This window comes from Antechinus flavipes, chromosome 1, assembly GCF_016432865.1.
Source record: "Antechinus flavipes isolate AdamAnt ecotype Samford, QLD, Australia chromosome 1, AdamAnt_v2, whole genome shotgun sequence".
Lineage (NCBI taxonomy): Eukaryota > Metazoa > Chordata > Mammalia > Dasyuromorphia > Dasyuridae > Antechinus > Antechinus flavipes.
Genome location: NC_067398.1, coordinates 282,534,134 through 282,558,872, shown reverse-complemented (window position 1 = coordinate 282,558,872; position 24,739 = coordinate 282,534,134). Strand labels below are relative to the sequence as shown.

General features: G+C 34.6%; 1 protein-coding gene across 3 annotated transcripts in view; it reads right to left on the bottom strand.

Moving 5' to 3' along the window:
• Positions 1-24,739, bottom strand: part of PIP5K1B (phosphatidylinositol-4-phosphate 5-kinase type 1 beta) — a 386,138-nt gene that overhangs the window by 154,606 nt on the left and 206,793 nt on the right. For all 3 annotated transcript variants that reach the window (XM_051961831.1, XM_051961839.1, XM_051961847.1), the window contains 2 exons: positions 11,993-12,123; positions 4,528-4,645 (listed from right to left, as the gene is read on the bottom strand). In XM_051961831.1, coding sequence (XP_051817791.1) covers positions 4,528-4,645; positions 11,993-12,123 — 249 coding nt within the window. The remainder of the gene's footprint in view (positions 1-4,527; positions 4,646-11,992; positions 12,124-24,739) is intronic.

Below are 24,739 nucleotides of genomic sequence, written 5' to 3'. Positions count from 1 at the left end.
TCCTTCTGCCTGTATAAAGGACTGAAACTATGAAAAGGTGTACTTGAATCAGACAACAGAGCACTTAGAGGCTAATTACCTATTCGATATGAGACAATGACTCTATTAGCATATGTTGGGACAAATGGCTCTTCTCACAGTTGATGCTGGCTCAATGTTTGGTGTTAAGATAACTGTAAGCAAGAATTAGATGGTGGGGTGAGACAGGCCAGAGGCACTTGGTGGCAGAAGGAGGAGGAGAAAGATGGAGATTCTGAACTCCAGAATCGAGAAGAGATCTTTGGCAAAATTCCTGGCAATTTGCCTGCTTCTTTCACTTCTCCCCCTAAAAACCAAGAACTTTTACTTATCCTGACTCTGGCTGATCCTAAGATCTCCAGGGAGCTAGCTTGGACTTAACATGCCTGTTATATATGAATGAATCTAGAGGCTTAATCCTTGGCCCTCTATCTTTCATTCTATATTTTCTTCCCAAAGGGAGGGAAAGTAGATTCACTTTCATGAATGCAATTCTCATGACATGCCCCATGCCTAAGATAAACTTATCTTTTACCTTAGTCCCTATTATGGGCCTTACTTGATTTGTTCTTTATGCTTCCTTCTCTGATATTACCATTTCCTGCCCCAACGCAAAAACAAACTTTTCTTTATTTTCTCATAGCATTTGTGGATACTTCTTTGTATTTATCTCATACTTCTCCCTTGTATTTATTTCACCCTCCTTTTTATCATATGTCTTTCTGTATCTTTTTCTTCTCATTTAGACTGTAATTTCCTTGAAAGCCCAGAGTGGGTTTTATCTTTCTATCCCCAATGGGATTTCATTCCCCAAATGGAACATTTTACACAAATTGAGTTGTTAAAATTACAGAATGATACTCCCCTGCTCCTGAATTGCTGCCTCATCTTGTAGATAAAAGGAACAGAGCATTTTTGGACTATAGTGGAAAGAGTGCTGGACTTGTAGACAGAGGATCTGGGCTTGAATTCTGGGTAACTTTGGGTACCATTCGGGCTTCAGTTTCTCATTCTATAGATTACTTCTGAGTAATTTTGATCTTGATCTATGACTATGGGATCTACTCTATTCTAATGGAGTTATTTTAGGATTGAAGAATTAGACCTATTCAAGGTATCCTTTAATCAACCAACTCCAGGTAGATATTGGGAATTAAATAAAAGAAAATACTTAGGAGTTCCTCCTATAAACATCCAGTCCCCAAGTTTTTTATATTCCTATGATCTCTAAAAACTCAGTAAATGCATGTTGATTGAGTGAACACAAAGTAGAATTCTGATTTCATAAGGGAATAGTTCAGTTCTTTACATGATAACTAATAATAAAATAATAGCTAGGATTTTTATAGCCTTTAAGGCTGACAAAATCCTTTACATGGGTTATTAATTTTATCTTCATAAAAATACTGTCAGGTAAATGGTACCCTTGTTCCCTTTTTACAAATGGGAAAACTGAGGCTAATAGCATTTAAGTGACTTACACAAAGTCATCTAAATGGTAAAAATCTGAGACAGAATTCAAATTCACATTTTTCTGACTTCAGGTCCACCCAGATGTCAACTGTATATAATTTTATTTCAAATATTCATCTGATTTGAAATAAATACCACAGCACTCTGATAAACAGATTTTTAAAAATGACTGTCTTTTAAAATTGAATTCAAATAAGATAATCACTAATAATTTGATTGCCTTTCTAAAATCACCTTTTAAGTTTTTAATTTGTTGCATTAATCACCTATCATAATTGACTTTCTTCTTTTTCATATCTACTTGGAACAAGGTCTTCTCTTTGACCTGCTGAATTAATTTCAAAAGAAAAATTGGAGAATACATACATAGTTGTTATGGAACAGAACTTTGAACTTGAAACAAGGAGCTAAGTCAGTGGAATTAAGGAGACAATGTAACCATTTAGTGTAGCATGATTCAGTATGACAGATTTAATCTTACAACAAATAATAGTTTCCTAGTGATATTATAATTGGTTTATACTCAGTGTAGAGCATATAAGCTAAGAGCCTTAGCCAGGATTTAGCTGGAGAGAGCTAGAGGCAGAAGCAGAGAAGACAAAGGACTGGCGGCAGAAGTTTAAGCTTTTGGGAAAAGTTCAATTCAATCTTCAATCTTCCTGGTGGCTGGCCTGGCCTCCTGAACTTTCCCCACTGAGACCAAGTCTGGTTTGAAAGGCTCTCCAGAAAGCTGCCCAGCCCCAGAAAGGAGATAATAAAAGATTTGGACTTGAACACCGGGCTGTTCTTGTGGTGATTACTGAACTGAAACGAAGCCTGCTCCCAGAGACCTCTAGGAAACCGAACCAAAAAGAACGTTACACATAGTGAAGCTACAGATAGTGTGAAAAAGACACATGAATTTCAGGAGATTGTAAGCCCAACATAAATCCATATGGTATGAGAAGGAAATGCAAATAGAATCTTTTATTATAAGAAGCATGGTGGTCAGAAGAAGAAATGCATAGGAACATAGGAACAATATATTTATACAGTAGGCATGCAATACATATGTATCTAATCCCTTTATTAGATAATAAATCCTATGAAATAAAAAATTATGTCCCAAGTTAAATTCATGTCTCTTCTATTCAGTGCTTAACACAGTGTTTCTCATAGAACAGTGGTTTAATAAGTTTGTTGAAGGAGAAAAAATATATTCTGCCCTTAGTTCTAGCTGACATTTTAAGAAAGATATTCATAAGTTATTCAAAGGTAGACAGCCAGAGCAATGTCATATAAAGATAGATTAAAATTCATTTCTCAAATCTTTTGATGTTAGGAGCCCTTGATAATCTTTAAAAATACTAAAAACCTCAAAGAGCTTTTGCTTATATGGGGTATGGCTATTGATATTTGCCACATTAAAAATTAAATGATAATGTCTATTACATGTCAATGTAATGTATTTTTGAAAGCATATTTTCCAAATAAAAAATCTATTATAAATGTGTCATTGTTTAATGTATATTTGCAAATCTCTTTAATGTCTGGCTGAAGAAAAGAAAACTGAAGTGTCATATCCACTTTTGTATTCATTATGTTGAAGCCTATTGTTTTGGTTGAACTATATGAAGAAACTGACCTCACACAAATATGTAATTGGAAAAGGGATGAGTATTTAAATAAATAAATACTGTCTTAGTATTATTAAGAAAACAGTTTTACTTTAGAGGATTCTCTGAAAGGGTCTGAGGGACCTCTCAGGCATCCTCAGACTATATTTTGAGAACCACTGAGTTAAAGGAACTAAGATTGTTTAGCTTGAAGAAAAGAAGTGTTTCTGGGCACATAATATTTATGTTCAAGTATGGAAAGGGTTGTAACATGAAACAGGAATTATACTTGTTTTGATCAGCTCCAGAGGACAAAACTAGGAAAAAAATAAATGGAAGTTGTAGAGAGGCGAATTTCAGTTCAAAGCAACAAAAAACATCCAAATGGTTAGTCCAAAAATAGAATGGGCTCTTCCTTAAGGAGAGCTGGGTGACTACTCATTAGAGATATGGTTGAAAGGATTCATTTTCAAATATAGTTTAGAGGAAAGGGCCCATTCCAACTCTGAGATTCTTTGATTTTGTATGATTATAATTCCCTATTATCCTCTAGTTAACTCTTTCCTAATTTCCATGTCTACAAGACCTTCCTCTTCAGCTCCTGACATTTTATACTATAGCCCTCTAATATACTCATCATGAAGTAATGAATAAGGGTGACAACACATTTATATAGTAGGCATGCAATACATATGTATCTAATCCCTTTATTAGATAATAAACCCTATGAAGTAAAAAATTATGTCCCAAGTTAAATTCATGTCTCTTCTATTCAATGCTTAACACAGTGTTTTTCATAGAACAGTGGTTTAATAAGTTTGTTGAAGGAGAAAAAATGAAATTCATGGTTTCTTGAAACATAAATGTTATGAACTTGGAAGCTAAATCAAGCCACCTTACAGCAAGTTTTGATTTCTTGTTTTCTGTATTCATGAAGTATAGGGGTGGAGATGGGATGTGAAAAAATACTTTTCGGAATACAAGTTAGTTATAAAATAGTGTTATAAGTTATAACTTAAAGACTTATAAAATTGAGTTGTAGTTACTAGAAATCTATATCTTGAGAATTCCATCAGCTAAATTTATAGGAGTATTTACATTTAATTATCTCTCTTAGAATAATTATCTGAAGTGCCAACCAATACCAAAGTTACTTAAATATCAATTAGCACAGCAATTTTTGTGGATATCTAATAAAAGCTATAAAATGTAAGACTATTTTCTAAAACTAAACTTATAGAAATTTTATCAACTAGTCTTTCTTTTTGAAAAGGGGAAGCCCACTACTTTCAGGGGTAGTTCATTTCATCTTAAGGCATAAATATTCATTTGTTATAAAACTTGAACCTTAAAACTTTCCTGAGTCTTCAGTAAGACAAATAAGAAAATTAGTTACCTCACACATATTTCAGTAGGAGGGAGGAAAATTACAAATTCTTACCAAGTAATCATCAGGCTTGATACCAAAAAGTTCTCTGAAATACCGAAATGCTATTGGAGCATATGTCTTAAATCTGAAGTCTGGGTAGTGATGAGCTGGGGTCAGATTGCTCCCTTCACTACAATTAAAATTAAAAGAAAAGAGAAAAAAATGCACAGATGAGAAATGTCTACTTTAATATCAAATTGGAGGAAGTTTTCTTTTATCCTTCAGGCCAATTTCTCCTTCAGAAAATTTTAATCATTTATAGTAAGTCTCTTGATGCATATGCAACCAACACCACATATATCCATCGATTGAGAACAGAACAGATGCCATCTCAGCGAGAGCCTCCTCCAAGCAAGCTTTCCTGCCAATCCACAGCATGTAGTCAGCTATGTCAGGGTATCACTGATTCAAAATTCTGTGTGGCCCTCCTAAGGAATGGCCCCAGTGATACTGAACATATAATGGGAAGTTAAAATTTGTGCTACTTTAAACAGAAGGATACTGTCCTATCATCTAACATCTATAAGATTTGAACCATCACAAACATGGAAAGTTTGACATAACTGCATTTTAGACATATATCCAAAATAAACTATGAAGAAAACTATCGTAGTATATTACAATAATATACAGTATGTACACATGCTAATTGAGTAAAAATTTGAGATTAGGAATGCATATACTTTTTTATATATTAAAAAACAAACAAGAAAAGATCAGAAAAGAAAAAAGGAAAGAAACCAATACATGTGACTAATTTTAGTGATGATAATAGCAACATCTATATGTCTCTGTAACTTATTTTGTTTAGAAGAATGCACTTTGTGTGGGTCTCTTGGGCTTGGTGAGTAAAGAAACACATAAATGAAAGTATTGTCCATGGTAGGAAAGTAAGTAACATTTGGTAAATTTGATATAGGGTATTAAAAATATGGAATATTGTTGTTTTGGGCCATTAAACATAGAGGCCAAATAAAGGCTGTAAATCAGCACCTACATTATTCTAATTTGCTCTCTGCAGGGAACAAAATTAATGGCTCCTGGGTATATTTATCTTGATTTATCATTTCTAGCATTCATTCTCCTTCTTAACTTACACTGAATTTTTAAATAGTTTTTTAATTTTTAATTTTAAAAATTCAGTCTCTGTTTAATCAAGAACTCAGTGGGGCAGTTAGGTGGCCCAGTGGATAGATCACCAGCCCTGAAGTCAGGAGGACCTGAGTTCAAATCTGGACTCAGAGACTTAATACTTCCTAGCTGTGTGACCTTGAGCAAGTCACTGAAACCCAAGTGTCTCAGCGGGGAAAAAAAGAAACCACGAAGAGGAAGAATGAAGTGCAATTAAACGAATGAATGAATAAAGTAAAATAAGTTATGACCTTAGGATCCTATCAGAAATTGGACCAGTAACCAGTCATGGCTACATATTATAGATGTTGTATACTGGTTCCTGCTTTAGTAGAGAGGTAGTAAACTACAGGTGGAAGAAGCAGCATAATTTTAGATTTGGCCAATGTGTTGATTTGTTTTTCATGACTATACTTACCTGTTTCTTACAAGGGAGGGGATCTCTTGGGGGAAAGGGAAACTGAAAAATGACAATAATGTTTTAGGAAAAAAGCATCAATAAAACAATTTTTAGGTAGAAAAAGGGAATACATATTTATTAAGTACCTACTATGTTTCAGACACTGTACTTAGTGCTTTACCAATATTATTTCATTTATCTTTTCAACAATACTGTGAGGTAGGTTTTGTTATTATTCTTATTTTACATTTGGGGAAACTGAAGCACTGGTTAAGTGATTTACCTAGGATTATACAAGCTCATTAAGTATATAAGGTTAGATTTGAACTTAGTTTTCTAGTTGTTGGTTACTCTGAGCATGTTACAATGTTCTTTCTTCCAACCAGTTTTCATTAACTACAATGGCTTCCTCTGTTTTGCTGATTTCACATTGCCGGCCTAACCAGTATCAACATTTTCTATTTATTCCAACTCCAAATCATCGGTATCAAAATAATTTATATTTATCCTCTAGAAGAAATCCTCAAACTCCCAGAAATTCCATTCCCTTGAGAGAAAAAATGAATGAAAATCTATTTGCCTCTTTCATCTGCCCTACTATTATAGGCATCTCCTTATTGAATGCTATGATGAGTTAATCTAATATGACAGAATGAAGTGTTAGGTTTCCCTGGTGATCTCTGTCTCTGTCTGTCTGTCTCTCTCTCTCTCTCTCTCACACACACACACACACACACACACACACACACACACACACACACACACAGCATCTTTGGGTATGTGTCTTCCTTTAGGCACATACTGTCTCAGCTGATGGAGGAACCAGAAGAATGAAATAAGCCTATAAGGTCTTATTACTAAACATGCAGTTTTGTGAAAAAGAGCCTGATACAATATCTTAGTGCCTTGCATAGAACAGAAATTCAATAAATATTTCTTGAATAAATAAATGAAGGGAAAAGAGATTGTAGGACAGACAGTTAAGAAATCAAGTACAACAGACACCTCTGGGTTGTAAATACTTAATAAATATTTGATCAAATAAAAATAAAACAAGTGCCCAATGCTTACTAGTGGCCTTAATCAAAAGCCTTATTTTTTCATGGCATGCATGGCAGGGGCTAAACTCCCAGGTTTTTACAGGCTACATGCTAGTATGACCCAAACTTTGATTTTTCTTACCAATCTAGAAAGATTTCCTGCATAGGCCTGGCAACATACTGAGTCAGCCTTCCTAGCTTGGCTAAGTTTGGAGAAGTTCAACTCTAGAAGATTGACCATTAAGCGGTAAAATCTATTGGTCTTGGCAATTCATGAAGACAATCCACTAAGATATAGATGAGCTGTGTGATGTTTGTCATGGGAGGAATTTTTATATTGTGAAATCATAGATCTCCAAAACTATGGCTGAGTTATATGTGCTGTCATAAGTGTCAATTAGTAATTACGTTGTTAGAATACTCACAAATCTGAATTACTAAAATAGTTTCAATTCATAGATAATCCAAGAGCCATTTCTTTGTAATGCATTATGCTCCCCCATGCCAAGCAGAATTTCTTTTCTTATTGAGTTTTACTTAGACTGACATAAAGACAAAATGCCATTTCCTGAAAATATGCAGACCAGTTTATATTAAGATGCCAGAGAAATGGGGAAGAATTAACAACTGAAGGCACACTTTAAATGTCTACTTTAAAAAAACCCTATCATTTAAGAAGTCCATGACTTTAATAGGCATGCATATTTTCATACTTGCATTTACACACATGGTTTGTCATTATTACAAAAAGTAACTGCATAAAATAATATTTATTTACCTCTTGGTCTTTAAGTAGTTCTAGAAAATAACAAATCTATCCTGAATGAAGTCCCCTGAGAGGATATGCAAATGACTGAGAAAGATGATCAGATGTGGCTAGTATTCAGGGAAGCTGAGTGGCACAGTGGATAGAGGGTGGGATCTAGAACACTAATCTTCATGAATTCAAATCCAACCTCAGACTCTTACTAGCTTAACTCTGTCATTTAATCCTATTTGACTCAGTTCTCAATCTATAAAGTGAATTGGAGAAGCAAATGGAAAAGTGTTCCCATATTTTTGCCAAGAAAATTCAAATGGAGTCACAAAGTGTAAGAGATAATAAGAAGTACTCAGAGGCTGTACCACATGGCAGATTAACCACATATCATTCAGTTGACACAAACTTGGGGCATCTTGCTGGAGGTATTGGGTTCAAGATTTCAAGATATGTTCTATCTGAGGCCAGAATGGATTCTATTTTCAGATATGCTCATAAACATTACAAAATGCCTCCATTAACTGCATTACTGTTAATGACAGAGAATGACTTTAACTGGTATTAAATTTAATGGGTAATTAATCTGAAAGTGGGGAAGTTTCCTTTGGTCATATCAGATGAATATTCCCACTGTCATAACCTACCTGATTCTAGGTCTTGCCTGGGAAAAGTGACACTTTTTCAAAACACAGCCAATTCTGAAATGTATGATTGTTAGCCTTAAGAGATATAATATATTCTTTCACTTTCTCCATGACTTTCTTTCATTCATGCATCTATTACCACATACTCTATTTTCTCTTCAGATCATGTACATCTCTTTAGCCTATTAAGAAGTATTTTATGTCAGGTATTGGATATATCCCAAAGGCAAAAGCTTAAAATGCCACCAAGACTTATGGGATACCCTATATTTTTAGAGAAAGACATGAATAAAATTAATTATGATACAAGAGAAAATGAAGTTTGAAAATATATAAAGGTAAAACTTTCTGAGAAGTCTGAGAAATAATTTTGTTTAGGTTACAATAGAAAATAATTTGATATAGGTATGAAATCAAAGATTTAGAAAGCATCTTAGTCATAATGTTTTGGGGGTGAGGGATGGGAAGATGGGAGAGTTCAAGTAGAGGTGGGAGGGTGATATATGATTTTGAAGAGACCTGAATTTATAATGTTCTGGGTTCATGCCCAGGGAAGTGAAAGTGGGAGGACAAGACTTCCTTCTGTGTGATCCCTACAATGGAGGACTAAGTTGGGTGATATTTATGCTTAAAGTAGGTTTGAAAAATAGTTTGTGAATTTTAACTTTAAAACCTCTAGCTTGTCAGTTTTTGAATTTTAATAACAGAATAACTTTTAGTAAGGCAAAGCTGAGCAACATGATACTAATCCCCAGAGAAAAATCCGTTTTAACCTCTCAAAGAAATTCATGGATTTGGATCCATAAATTTGGATCATAAAGCTTTTAGCAGGAGTGTATTTGTATTTTTTTTTTTTTTTTTGCTTTTTTGGGGGGTTAAATTATACAAGTTGGTGGAGCAAATGTTGCTTGCTTACGATCCTACTGGGTCAGCTCCTATGCTATCCTTACAGAGTTATTTTGCTGCAGCATTTCTAAAACCTTTTTGAGCTCTTTTCTTGGGTAAAAACCGGACTATTACTTTCAAGCAAGGTAAGAGAATTAACCCTTAAATTACATGTTTAGCTAATGGAGACACAAAAAAAGAATGAGCGATGATGGTCAAACAATAACCTAATGTTACAGGTCAGCTAGGTGGTACAGTGGCTGTTACAGCTCCAATCCTGAAGTCAGGAGGACCTGAGTTCAAATCTGGCTTCAGACACTTAAGACTTCTTAGCTATGTGATCCTGGGCAAGTCACTTAACCTCAATTGCCTCAGCAAAAAAACAAAATAAAACAAAACAAAAAACCCCAACAAATCAAATGTTAAATAACCTAATGCTACAACCTGAAAATGAAACTAAGGCCTTTGAAATTCAAGGAGAGGAAGAGCATTATCTTTATTACCTCCCTGAGATACTCTAAATTATTACTGATTTGCATATAGTAGGGATTTTCCTGGGTCCTGGTTTATCAGCTTATCAGCTCTTAACTTCATGGTAGTTATAGAAATAGTTGGAAGGCACAGTGAATACACTATTGATTCAGAAGTCAGGAAGAGTTCAAAGCCAGACACTTACTAGCTGTATAACTCTGGGACAAATACCTTAATCTAAGTTACAGCAAAACAAAATAAAACAAAACCAAACAGAAACTCCACCAAAAAATGATGGTTATGGGGGTTTTGAAAGCAGTAGTTCTGGATTTTTGAGAACAAAAGGATATTTAGGGCCAGCAAATAGGGTTTTTTCTACTCAGGAGGGTTATATGACTCTTTTTTGAATACATTTTCTTTTTCCTGTGCTACATGAAAAGACCATCCTGTCAGGTCGAATTCTACAAAGTAAACACAAAATGCATTAAATAACATCTTTTACCATTCCAAAGATGCATGTGGATAGTTATGTGTTAGATTCAATTTGAAATCCTCAATCTCCAATCTAAGCATTCTTTCCACTATTCCACAGCAGTGAATAAACAGTCATTTTTGATCCCAACTTCTCTGTTTTCGAATCTAGCATGATTTTTACTACACTTCGATTGTTACAACTTTAAACAAAACCAAGTTATCTTTGACCAAGTTGACTGATTTTCCAAATTCTATATATCATTTAAACTATCCAAATAATCAGGCATTATATTTATAGGCACAGAATTTCCGTGGCTTCTACACTTTTTAGTCATGTAATGAGAGCAATGGTTGACTAATATGCACTCTATGGATATCCCAAAAATGTGGAAATAGCAAATGGTTTTGGATTCATAGTAACTGAATTCTAATACCCTTGACCCCTACTACCTATGTGATCTTAAACAAGTTATGAAGGCTCCTTGGTCTTCAGTTTTCTCATCTGTAAGATGGAGGAATTTAAATAGTTATATCTAAATCCATGATACTAGAATTCAAAAAGGTCTTAGAAGAAGATTCCAGTACATTGGACAGTCACTGTGTGAAAGATTTCCTGGAGAACACAAGCAAAAGTTACAAGTAACAAAAATGTATGGAGGATGGCAATAAAATCACCCCAAAATGGAGTGATCACAAATTCATCAAAGTACACTTGGGAAGTATGTGATTTGCACAGCTTTTCCCTTGAGAAAAATCTCTCTTGAATATTATGGAGAAGACAAAGGAAATACTGGTTGGATTCATCAAAACAGCTTTAATCATTTAGTTAAATAATGAATCAATTGAAATAGCATGTTTTTAAGACACATGATTTAATGATGAAAAGATGGTATCCATGTAAAACAAAAGGCAACAACTTAGTACCTCTTTTTATTTTAATAAATCATTTGCAAAATGAATAAGTTTTGACAGTCCTGGCAATGTTTCCAATTTAATGAGGTTATTTCTAGATCCACTAACAAAGAGCTTTATAAATGACACCCCAGCCCCAAATAAGATAGAAAGAAAGTATCATATTGTAATTTTTATAACTTTGCTAGTTAGAGATGAATGTCAAAATGGATGCCTTTTATAAATACAGCTCATTGGGATAGAAGCCAAGAAGAAGAAAGGATAAGTTGTTATGAAAATAAAGGTTGATTGATTCTGATTTGTGATGCACAAGTTCTCATCAAACGAGTCTCCTTTCCAGACTTTTCTACTTCTATTTGCCATGACAAAGAATCTTATTATTTAATCTGTTTTTGGTAGTACTAGAAGACTAACACATTCTGTGCCTTAGGCTATATAGGTCACAAAGTGAGCAAAGGGTTTTAGCAGGGTTGTTACATCTTGTTTGCCCTGTCAGAATGTAAGTTCCTTGAGGGCAGGGATAATTTCATTTTTTAAAAAAAATTTTGTATCATCAATATCTGCTACAGTTTACAATACATAGTAGGTACTTAATAAAAGTCTGTGGAGTATTGCAAAGATCAAACAAGATAATATATTTAAACTCCTTTAAAGCTTTATATAAATATATCTGTTATAATGATGATGCAGTCTTATTAATATTACTACTAATATTATCAGAATGAAAATTATTACAAATAACTTAAAAATAATATCTTACCTGGGTAGAAACACACTTTCCACTACATAAAAGTCTTGCATAAGGACATCTCTGTCTGGTTTGGAAGTGAGGTTACCCACTGTGTATCCTATTCCCAGCTGAATAGCACCCTTTATAGCAGATGATGCGGTCTGTAAGGAAAACAAGTCTTGACATTAACAACCAAGGATTACATGCAATAAAGATTGTCATATTTAGTTTTGTTTTTTGATTTCTAGACAACCACAATAGTTAAGATTTGTAGAGACTGAACAAATTAAAGATCAAATTCTTAAATCTTCCCTCAAAATTATTCTTTCTGATACAAATTGCTAAAATAAACACTGTCTATACTTGTGATGAGAAACAAACTGTTGAAGTGAATAGTAACTGGTGTTTGGAGCCAAAAGTCCTTAGGTCCACGTCTATACACAATATTAATATAAACTTAATAAATACAAATGTATCCAAAGTAGTTGAAAAATAATACTTGAGAGAGAAGGGTTGTTACTGATTGAGAGATGACAAGTTACAATCAAGCTGCTGATCTGAAAAGAACTTTCCACCTGGAATTCAGTGAAATTACAGATTCAAGCAAAATCACAAAATAGATGTATGGATTAATACAAGGGGAAATGCTCATTTTAAAAGTAACAGAATAATTTTAGAATGTAGAATAAAAGGCTTGCTATGTAAAACTTCTATCCAAATATAACTAGAACAAATATGTTTTAAAAAAAAACAGATTTATTAAAACATAGTCAAGGAACAAAAACAATTTGTTTACCATAAAAATGAAACATTCAAAACCTTGGTTTTCCCTCAGAATTCTTTTATACCATCTTTGTATGAAATTATACATGTTCTCTTTTACAAGCCTACACTAAAGTCATCTAAAACCACCTATAAAACCTTTTGAAGATTAGTAGACTTTAGTCTAAACAAATAAATTTGCAGTTCTGGAACAAAAAAAATTCTAGGAATTTACTCCTTTAATAATTAACCTACAATCGAGTAAATATTCTCTGTTAACCTAGAGAAAATTTCCTGCATATATTTCTTTGAGCATATGAAAAATCAAAGAGAAAAGAATAGTTTCAAACATATGCATTAAAGACAAGGAAGGTAGTTTTATACTTCTTTATATCCCCACAGTGCCTAACACCATTCTCTATAGAAAATGGGAGTTTAATAATTACTTACCAAACAGAAGAATGAACAAATGAATTATACAATAGTTAAAAATATCAATTCACATTTACAACACTTTAAGAACATTTATTAAGTAACATATGCTATTTTACACATTTTATAGGTGAGGAGACTGAGGCCAAGAAAAGGGAAGAAACTTGTCAGGGTCACACAGAGTCTGAATTTGATAACCTGACTCCAAATTTAATCTTTTTTGACTATACTATGTTGTCTTTCCAACGCTGACTATTTACTGGAAATTCAACAATAGTAGCAGCATAGTACCTGACACATAGTAGGCACTTAATAAATATTGACTGATCTATCATCACCACCACCATCATCATCATTATCATCAGGATCCCGAGTGTGCTCTCTTGCTCTCTCTCTCTCTCTCTCTCTCTCTCTCTCTCTCTCTCCTGTTATGTAGAGGGATGCAGATAGATGGGGAGCCAAACCAGACATTGTCAGCAGGTTTCCTTTGGCTCCTTATCTAGAGCACCCCTACTATCTGCGGCCCTCTACATAAGGGGTCATTTTCCTATTTTTCTTCTGAGTTCAGTTAAATCCCATCCCTTTACTATTGTCTTATTATTTCTGACTTCATTATCCTCAAATTTTATATAGTACTTACTATCTATACTATTCAATAGTACTATAGCATGACATTGCTATTTAGTTTCTTTCATGACTATATATCTCCCATTGACATTTAGACTGAAAATGATAATAATTTTCATTTTCATAGTGCTTTAAGGTAAACCCTTCTAGAGAAGGGGCTCTGTGTTCTACTTCTTTGGTTTTCTCTCTATCATGCACCAGAATGCCAGCATTTGAGAGAATCTCTCTTTTTTAAAATTAAATTTCATATTTATTTCAAACACAGATCAATCTTCTTTCTTTCTCTTCCCTGTTTCCCTTAGTTTTACTTTGAGAATGCAAAAAACAAAATAGAACTTTTGTAACAAGCATGTGTAATCAAGCAAAACAATATCTCTCATTGTCCATGTTGCCAAAAAAAAAAGTGTCAAGCTGGGATCTAAGTCCATCACCTTTCTGTCAGAGATGGACAGCATGTTTCATTATGTGTCTTCAGGAACTGTGATTGGTCATTGTATTAATCAGTTGTGTGTGTGTGTGTGTGTGTGTGTGTGTGTGTGTGTGTGTGTGTCTGTGTGTGTGTTATTTGTTTTAATTAGCCAAGACCTGTCTCCTTATCTTCCTATTCCAATCTTCTCTGCACATGGAGAATACAAAAAAAAAAACTCATTACACATGTACAACCAATCAAAACAAGTTTCCATATTGGCTATGTCCTAAGAACATTTATCTCATTGGTGTATTGAGTAATTCACCTTTCTATTGGGAGTTGAATAGCATCTATCACCCTTAGTTCTCTGGAATCCTGATTGGTCATTATACTGATAAGAATTCTGCATAATTATATTCCATTACATCATTTAATCTTTTTGCCTCCTTACAAAAATGATATTATATATCTTAGTCAAATTTGTCCTTAGGTCTCCTCAGTATTTTTCATTTTCTATGAGTCCTTTTATTCAGGAGCCTAGAGAAGGAAGATGGCAGAATATCTAGCAGCAAATCTAGCCTTCAATTGTTCGTTTGTATCTTAACTCTTCAATTTCTTAATTATATTTTAATTTTCCCTTTTTCTGATTCCAATAGTCATAAATAAGGCCCAATGACCCTTTTAAACAATAATCAATTTCTGAGGATTGAAACTTATTTTTTCCTTTTAATCTCATGTAAAAACTCAAAGGGGATATTATACTTTGTTATTTATTACTAGGAGTCAAAGAAATTCTAGAACTAGATAAATTTTTTGAGATCATCTACTTCAATCTACCCTCCAGTGAAGAAGTAACAGAGGCTGAAGGATGGAGAATGATTTGAAATTATGGCAGAGCCAGAACCCATGTCTTCTAGTTTCAGTTCAGGACTCTTTCTTCTTAATCATATTGATTCTAACAGCACAGCTAAGAGATCTAAAAGAAAAATGCCACACAAGAACCATAGAATTATAGAGCTTGCTGAAAGGGATTGGAGGGTACCTGTTACAATATTACACTTGAGAAAATCCATAGGAAATATTGACTTGCCTAAAATCACATAAGGAATTAATGTTTAAGTGGCAATTTGAATGCAGAGGTAGTATTATTCCTATTGTGTCATGATGTCTCATTGGGTTTTTTGCATATTCATTTTCCCATCCTATGGGAATAGGATTTGTATCTGGCACAATTGATTCTTTTTATGGTTCATTTAATCACGAGGACAATAATTAGTTAAGACTTTTTGAATGGTAATAACTTTCCTAATGCTAGGAACATAGCATGAGACATGGGACTTATCTTAAGAGCTTATCTTAAGGGTGAGGAGTGCTTGGAATCAGGAAGAACTGAACCTTATTTTCCTCTTTTTAAAATACCCATTTTTTATTTCCTCCAGTTACATGTAAAACAATTTATTGTTTATATGTCTTTAAAACTTTGAGATCCAGATTCTCTTCTTTTCTCTCCATTGTTCCTTCATTGAGAAGGTATATGTGAAATTATGCAAGACATTTTCATAAAAATCATGTTGCAAAAGAAAACAGAAATCTCTGACTCCCTTCAAAAAAAACCCTCAAGAAAAACAAAGTTAAAAAAAATATGAGCATTGCTTTCTATGGAAGCTTTTTCTTATCCCTTCAACCATTGGTACGTTCTCATCATGATCACCATGAGATCCTTTAAAAAAGAGAATATTTTGCATTCTTCTTTGGATACTCAATCTTTGGCACAGTGTCTAGCACATAAGAAGTTAAAGCTGGTGGAATCCTTAGAGATCACCTAATTCAATCTTCATCATTTTAAATACAGGCTTTATCCCAACCCAGAGAGCTTTATATTTGCTTCCAATTATGTAAGTGGTAGATGAAAATAGACAATGATTTTAAGACTCATTAAGAAATAAAAGTGGGACTTCCGGTTAAGATGGCGGAGAGGAGGCTCACAGTTGCATAAGCTCCGCGCTTTCTCTCACTATCCACTTCATTACAAGCCTCTGAATCAATGCTTGACTGAAAAAAACCCACAAATAGTTACCAAGAGAAGCCATCCTTGAGATCCGCCAAGAAAGGTCTGTCTTTACTGGAGGGCTGGGGCGGTTTTAGATCGGGCGCAGGCGGCGGGCAGGGGCAGTGAGAGCACAGGAGCAGACTGGAGAGGGGGTGGGGAGTGATCGCAGCCGTCTCTGCGGGGAGAGCTTCGCTACAGGTTTGGAACCTGCAGCAAGTCAACAGCCCAGCAGAGAAGCTAAAAACACCGGGGCTGAAGAATACAACCGCAAACAGCTGGAGTCTCTCAGGACCTGGCCGCCCCCCCCCTTCCCCCCCTCAGTGACTCAGCACGCTTTGGGATCTCAGAGCGCAGGCGCAGCACAGTCCTGCTAGTGCCTCACTGCTGCCCCCTGCAGTCTGTAGAGGAAGCTCGATAACACACCCAGCCCCCCCCCAAAGAAAGACTCCAGTTTTTTCTGTTTTTCTTTGGTAGTTTGTCTCTGATTAATAGACAGAATGAGCAAGAAGCTGAAGAGGACTTTAACCCTTGACAGCTTCTATACAGATAGAGAGCAGACTCTAAATCCTGAGGAGACTAAAAACAGGCAGTCCCCAGGTGATTCCCCAAAGGAGGAGATCGTCTGTTCCTCAGCACAGATGAACCTCATAGAAGTGATTAAAAAGGCTCTCACAAGGGAGCTAGAAGAAAAATGGGGAAAGCAGAGTGAGGCTTGGCAAAAGGAGAGGGAAGCTTGGGAAAAGGAGAGGGAGGCTTGGCAAAAGAGCCTGGAGAAAGTTAAAGAGAGAGTGGATAAAGAAGTAAAATCCTTGAAAAATAGGATTAGTGAACTGGAAACAGAAAACAGCTCTCTAAAAAACAAAATTGGCGAAATGGAAAAAAATTCCACAGAACAAAAGAACTCAATTGGACAATTAGAAAAAGATTTTTAAAAAGTGAGCGAAGAGAATACTTCACTGAAAATCAGAATTGAACAAGTGGAATTGAATGACTCGAGGAGACAAGAAGAATCAGTCAAGCAAATCCAAAAAAATCAAACAATGGAGAAAAATGTGAAATACCTTCTGGGGAAGACAACAGACCTGGAAAACAGATCCAGGAGAGACAATCTGAGAATCATTGGACTCCCAGAAAAACATGATGAAAAAAAGAGCCTGGACACTGTCTTCCAGGAAATTATCAAAGAGAACTGCCCAGAAGTCATAGGAACAGAGGAAAAAATAAACATTGAAAGGATTCATCGATCACCCACTGAAAGGGATCCTAAAATCAAAACACCAAGGAATATAGTGGCCAAATGCCAGAACCCTCAGATGAAAGAAAAAATATTGCAAGCGGCTAGAAAAACCCAATTCAAGTATCAAGGAGCCACAATAAGGATCACCCAGGATCTGGCAGCATCCACATTAAAAGATCGAAGGGCCTGGAATATGATATTCCGAAAGGCTAAGGAACTTGGTATGCAACCAAAAATAACTTACCCAGCGAGAATGAGCATCTTTTTCCAGGGAAGAAGATGGACATTCAACGAAGTAAGCGAATTTCATCTATTTCTGATGAAAAAACCAGAACTTAACAAAAAGTTTGATCTACAAATATAGAACTCAAGAGAAATCTAAAAAGGTAAAGATTAATCTTGGGAACTATATTTTGACTATATAGATGTATAAAGAATACATGTATACCTTGTTCTAGAAATTGATGTGGAAAGGACATTGTACCAGAAAAAGGGTAAAGTGGGGGTAGTACATCTCATGAAGAGGCATAGGAAACCTATTATATCTGAGAGAAAGAATGGAGGGGGATGAATATAGTGGGTATCTTACTGCCTTCAGAATTGGCTTTAAGTGAAAAATCTTAAGACATATTCAATCTATGGTGAAACTTCTCCCATCTCATTGAAAAGTGAGAAGGGAAAAGTGGAAAGGGAAGGAATAAGCTAAGCGGAAGGGAATACGGGAACTGGGAGGGAAAGGGGTAAGATAGGGGGAGGAACTCTAAGGCGGGGGAGGGACACTAAAAAGGGAGGGCTGTGAGAAGCAAGGGGTGCTCACAAGCTTAATACTTGGAAGGGGGGGAAAGGGGAAAGAAGGGAGGAAAGCATAAACCGGGGTTAACAAGATGGCAAGTAATACAGAATTGGTCATTCTAACCATAAATGTGAACGGGGTAAACTCCCCCATAAAGAGGAAGCGGTTAGCAGAATGGATTAAAAGCCAGAATCCTACAATATGTTGTTTACAGGAAACACACCTGAAGCGGGGAGATACATGCAGGTTAAAGGTAAAAGGTTGGAGCAAAATCTACTATGCTTCAGGTGAAGTCAAAAAAGCAGGGGTAGCCATCCTGATCTCAGATCAAGCTAAAGCAAAAATTGACCTAATTAAAAGAGATAAGGAAGGACACTATATCTTGCTAAAGGGTAGCATGGATAATGAAGCACTATCTATATTAAACATATATGCACCAAGTGGGGTAGCATCTAAATTCTTAAAAGAGAAACTAAGAGAGCTGCAAGAAGAAATAGACAGTAAAACTATAATAGTGGGAGATCTTAACCTTGCACTCTCAGAATTAGATAAATCAAACCAGAAAATAAATAAGAAAGAAGTCAAAGAGGTAAACAGAATACTAGAAAAGCTAGATATGATAGATCTCTGGAGAAAATGTAATGGAGACAGAAAGGAATACACTTTCTTTTCAGCAGTTCATGGAACCTATACAAAAATTGACCATATATTAGGACATAAAAACCTCAAACTCAAATGTAGTAAGGCAGAAATAGTAAATGCATCCTTTTCAGACCACGATGCAATGAAAATTATATTCAACAAAAAAGCAGGGGGAAGTAGACCAAAAAATAATTGGAAACTAAATAATCTCATACTAAAGAATGATTGGGTAAAACAGCAAATCATAGACATAATTAATAACTTCACCCAAGAAAACGATAATAATGAGACATCATACCAAAATGTATGGGATGCAGCCAAAGCGGTAATAAGGGGAAATTTCATATCTCTAGAGGCCTATTTGTATAAAATAGAGAAAGAGAAGGTCAATGAATTGGGTTTGCAATTAAAAATGCTAGAAAAGGAACAAATTAAAAACCCCCAGTCAAACACTGAACTTGAAATTCTAAAAGTAAAAGGTGAGATCAATAAAATTGAAAGTAAAAAAACTATTGAATTGATTAATAAAACCAAGAGTTGGTTCTATGAAAAAACCAACAAAATAGACAAACCCTTAGTAAATCTGATTAAAAAAAGGAAAGAGGAAAATCAAATTGTTAGTCTTAAAAATGAAAAGGGAGAACTCACCACTAACGAAGAGGAAATTAGAGCAATAATTAGGAGTTACTTTGCCCAACTTTATGCCAATAAATTCGACAACTTAAATGAAATAGAAAAATACCTCCAAAAATACAGCTTGCCCAAACTAACAGAGGAAGAAGTAAATATCCTAAACAGTCCCATCTCAGAAAAAGAAATAGAACAAACTATCAATCAACTCCCTAAGAAAAAATCCCCAGGACCAGATGGATTTACATGTGAATTCTACCAAACATTTAAAGAACAATTAACTCCAATGTTATATAAACTATTTGAAAAAATAGGGATTGAAGGAGTCCTACCAAACTCCTTTTATGACACAGATATGGTACTGATACCTAAACCAGGTAGGCTGAAAACAGAGAAAGAAAATTATAGACCAATCTCCCTAATGAATATTGATGCTAAAATCTTAAATAAAATATTAGCAAAAAGATTACAGAAAATTGTCACCAGGATAATACACTATGACCAAGTAGGATTTATACCAGGAATGCAGGGCTGGTTCAATATTAGGAAAACTATTAGCATAATTGACTATATCAATAACCAAACAAACAAAAACCACATGATCATCTCAATAGATGCAGAAAAAGCATTTGATAAAATCCAACATCCATTCCTAATAAAAACACTTGAGAGCATAGGAATAAATGGACTTTTCCTTAAAATAGTCAGGAGCATATGTTTAAAACCATCAGTAAGCATCATATGCAATGGGGAAAAACTGGAACCTTTCCCAGTAAGATCTGGAGTGAAGCAAGGTTGCCCACTATCACCATTATTATTTAATATCGTATTAGAAACACTAGCCTCAGCAATAAGAGTCGAGAAAGATATAAAAGGAATTAGAGTAGGCAATGAGGAAACCAAACTATCACTCTTTGCAGATGATATGATGGTATACCTAGAGAACCCCAGAGATTCTACCAAAAAGCTATTGGAAATAATTCATAATTTTAGCAAAGTAGCTGGCTACAAAATAAATCCCCATAAATCCTCAGCATTTTTATACATCACCAACAAAACCCAACAGCAAGAGATACAAAGAGAAATTCCATTCAGAATAACTGTTGATACCATAAAATATTTGGGAATCTATCTACCAAAGGAAAGTCAGGAATTATATGAGCAAAATTATAAAAAAGTCTCCACACAAATAAAGTCAAACTTAAATAATTGGAAAAATATTAAGTGCTCTTGGATCGGCCGAGCGAACATAATAAAGATGACAATACTCCCTAAACTAATCTATTTATTTAGTGCTATACCAATCAGACTTCCAAGAAAATATTTTATTGATCTAGAAAAAATAACAACAAAATTCATATGGAACAATAAAAAGTCGAGAATCTCAAGGGAATTAATGAAAAAAAAAATCAAATGAAGGTGGCCTAGCTGTACCTGATCTAAAATTATATTATAAAGCAGCAGTCACCAAAACCATTTGGTATTGGCTAAGAAATAGATTAGTGGATCAGTGGAAAAGGCTAGGCTCACAAGACAGAATAGTCAATTATAGCAATCTAGTGTTTGACAAACCCAAAGCCCCTAACTTCTGGGAAAAGAATTCATTATTTGATAAAAACTGCTGGGATAATTGGAAATTAGTATGGCAGAAATTAGGCATGGACCCACACTTAACACCATACACCAAGATAAGATCAAAATGGGTCTATGACCTAGGCATAAAGAACGAGATTATAAATAAATTAGAGGAACATAGAATAGTTTATCTCTCAGACTTGTGGAGGAGAAAGAAATTTGTGACCAAAGATGAACTAGAGACCATTACTGATCACAGAATAGAAAATTTCGATTACATCAAATTAAAAAGCCTTTGTACAAATAAAACTAATGCAAACAAGATTAGAAGGGAAGCAACAAACTGGGAAAACATTTTCACAGTTAAAGGTTCTGATAAAGGCCTCATTTCCAAAATATATAGAGAACTGACTCAAATTTATAAGAAATCAAGCCATTCTCCAATTGATAAATGGTCAAAGGATATGAACAGACAATTTTCAGAGGATGAGATTGAAACTATTACCACTCATATGAAAGAGTGTTCCAAATCATTATTGATCAGAGAAATGCAAATTAAGACAACTCTGAGATACCACTACACACCTGTCAGATTGGCTAAGATGACAGGAAAAAATAATGATGAATGTTGGAGGGGATGCGGGAAAACTGGGACACTAATGCATTGTTGGTGGAGTTGTGAACGAATCCAACCATTCTGGAGAGCAATCTGGAATTATGCCCCAAAAATTATCAAAATGTGCATATCCTTTGATCCAGCAGTGTTTCTATTGGGCTTATATCCCAAAGAAATACTAAAGAAGGGAAAGGGACCTGTATGTGCCAAAATGTTTGTAGCAGCCCTGTTTGTAGTGGCTAGAAACTGGAAAATGAATGGATGCCCATCAATTGGAGAATGGCTGGGTAAATTGTGGTATATGAATGTTATGGAATATTATTGTTCTGTAAGAAATGACCAGCAGGATGAATACAGAGAGGCTTGGAGAGACCTACATGAACTGATGCTAAGTGAAATGAGCAGAACCAGGAGATCATTATACACTTCGACAACGATATTGTATGAGGACATATTTTGATGGAAGTGGATTTCTTTGACAAAGAGACCTGAGTTTCAATTGATAAATGACGGACAAAAGCAGCTACACCCAAAGAAAGAACACTGGGAAACGAATGTGAACTATCTGCATTTTTGTTTTTCTTCCCGGATTATTTATACCTTCTGAATCCAATTCTCCCTACGCATCAAGAGAACTGTTCGGTTCTGCAAACATATATTGTATCTAGGATATACTGCAACATATCCAACATATAAAGGACTGCTTGCCATCTAGGGGAGGGGGTGGAGGGAGGGAGGGGAAAAAAAAATCGGAACAGAAATGAGTGTCAATATAATGTAATTATTAAATAAAAAAATTTAAATAAATTAAAAAAAAAAAGAAATAAAAGTATAGTATATTTGTTAACTTTTTTTTAAAATAGCAACCAGAATATTTAGGTTCTATGATAGCAAAAAAGCCTTAGATTTTAAAAAATACATAATTTCTAATGTGGAGATAAGTACATCCATATATTCATACACATCAGTTCCCCTCCCCACTAGAAAAAAGTTTCCTCTTTTATGCAAGTTTCTCTTTTACTGAGTCAGGCTGTTTTCTCCCTCAATAGTCAACACCAAAGGCTTAATATGCAGACTGGAATGTTTAAAGTTCTGCTGAACTATGATGTTTTCTAACACAATAATCCTTGAATAAGATGTGTTTTTAAACTGTGAAAACACTTTGAAATATTATACTATGCATCTTTGATTAGTAGATTAGTAAGTAATGACAACAACAATGAAGCTACTATGTGAACGGATGTTGGTTGTTTTTCTAGAACCATCAGTTCTTTGAAAGCATAGTTACTTCATCCTGGGTGGATTTGTAGAGACAGTTCAGGATTCTACACACAATGGATCATCCATTTTCTTTCATTAGCAGCTACCCAGGGCTTTACAATCTCATCCATGTACATGAACAAATTTCCCCTTCAATCAAGAAGGACCCCTTAAATTTGTGATGTATTACAGGATTGGATTTTTGGATCTCAGAAAAAAAATTATATAACTTTAATTTGTATGTGATGTAGGACTCCACATATCAGGGATTAGAACCAGAACTTTCTTTGCTTGAATATAAGAAATGAATGCATCTATTTGTGATCCTAATTATTTAAATAAAAATTACACAAACAGATTCACATGTAAGGCAGTCTGGTGTAGTAGAAAGAAAATTGGGATCAATGTCAGGAAAAGAGTTTAAATCCCAATATATTATTGACATATATTGATTGTATGATTTTAGGGCAAATCACTCAAGAAACAAATGGCTCCAGGAAATTGTCTAAGACTTAAGTTGGAGTTAGTTCACATTTTAATAGCAGTAAAATAATAGGTCCAATTTTAAAAAACTCTCAAATTTTTTCATATTTCTGTGTAAATAATGACAACAACAACAATAACTAAAACAACACATTTTAAGTTTATTGTCTTTGTGTTTTCCCTATTCTGACTTCCCTGCCTAGGGGAAGAATGGTCTAATTTTTTCAAATTGTCAGGGTAAGATATTACTGAAGTTAGAATTTCATTGAATTTTTTAAAAGTTCACTGTTTCCTTAATTCTACTACTACTACTATTAATGGATAATATTGAATTGGAAAGTGCTTTACCTTCAAGTACATTTGAACACATAATCATAGGTGTGCTTCACAAGCCTTGTGACTGGTAGAAAAGCTACTTTTACCTCCCTCATTATTACTAACACTTAAAAAATCTGGGCCTATAATTTCATTATAAACTAATTTCATTAGTTTAAGGAACTGCTAGTGAAGAAACTCCTTCCACCAAAATAACTTGATGGTCTTGTAGAGTTATCAGGGGATTTGAGGGACAGCATGGCAAGCTTTGTAGTTAGGAAGACCTGGATTGAAGGCTTGCCTCTGATACATATTCAGTAAAATGTATATCCTTGGCCATACCTCCTCACCCCATCAATGTAAAGATGAGAAAATCAAAACTTCTCTTGCTAGAAGTCCTGCAGCTTATAAGTAAGAGGACTGAGACAAGAGCCCAGGGAGATATATTGAGAAGAATACTAACTTTGGAGTCAGAAGACCTGAACTATATTTGTAATTTTGCTATTTATTACTTTTGTGACTTGTGGGCAAGTCCTTTCCCCTCTTTGGAGCTTGTTTCTTTATTTATAATTAAGATGTCCAGATGATGTCTAAGGTTCCTTCTACTTCTAACCTATGATCCTTTTTTTCTAGGATTTTTTCAATAGAAAACAGACAGCTGAATGAATGGATAGATGGCTAGATAGATGGATAGATGAGGAGAGTGAGTGAATGCATGAGGTGTTTATTAAGCTCTTTCTTATGTATTAGATATGTATATTATGTACACTCTCTTTCTATATGTATACACATACTATATATATGTATACACACTATATATATGTGTATACACACACACACACACACACACACACACACACACACACAAATATATTGACAGATAAATAGTACACCAGCACATAATATTTTTTTTTTGCCTGAAGAGAACCCTGCTGGATCTGGTTTG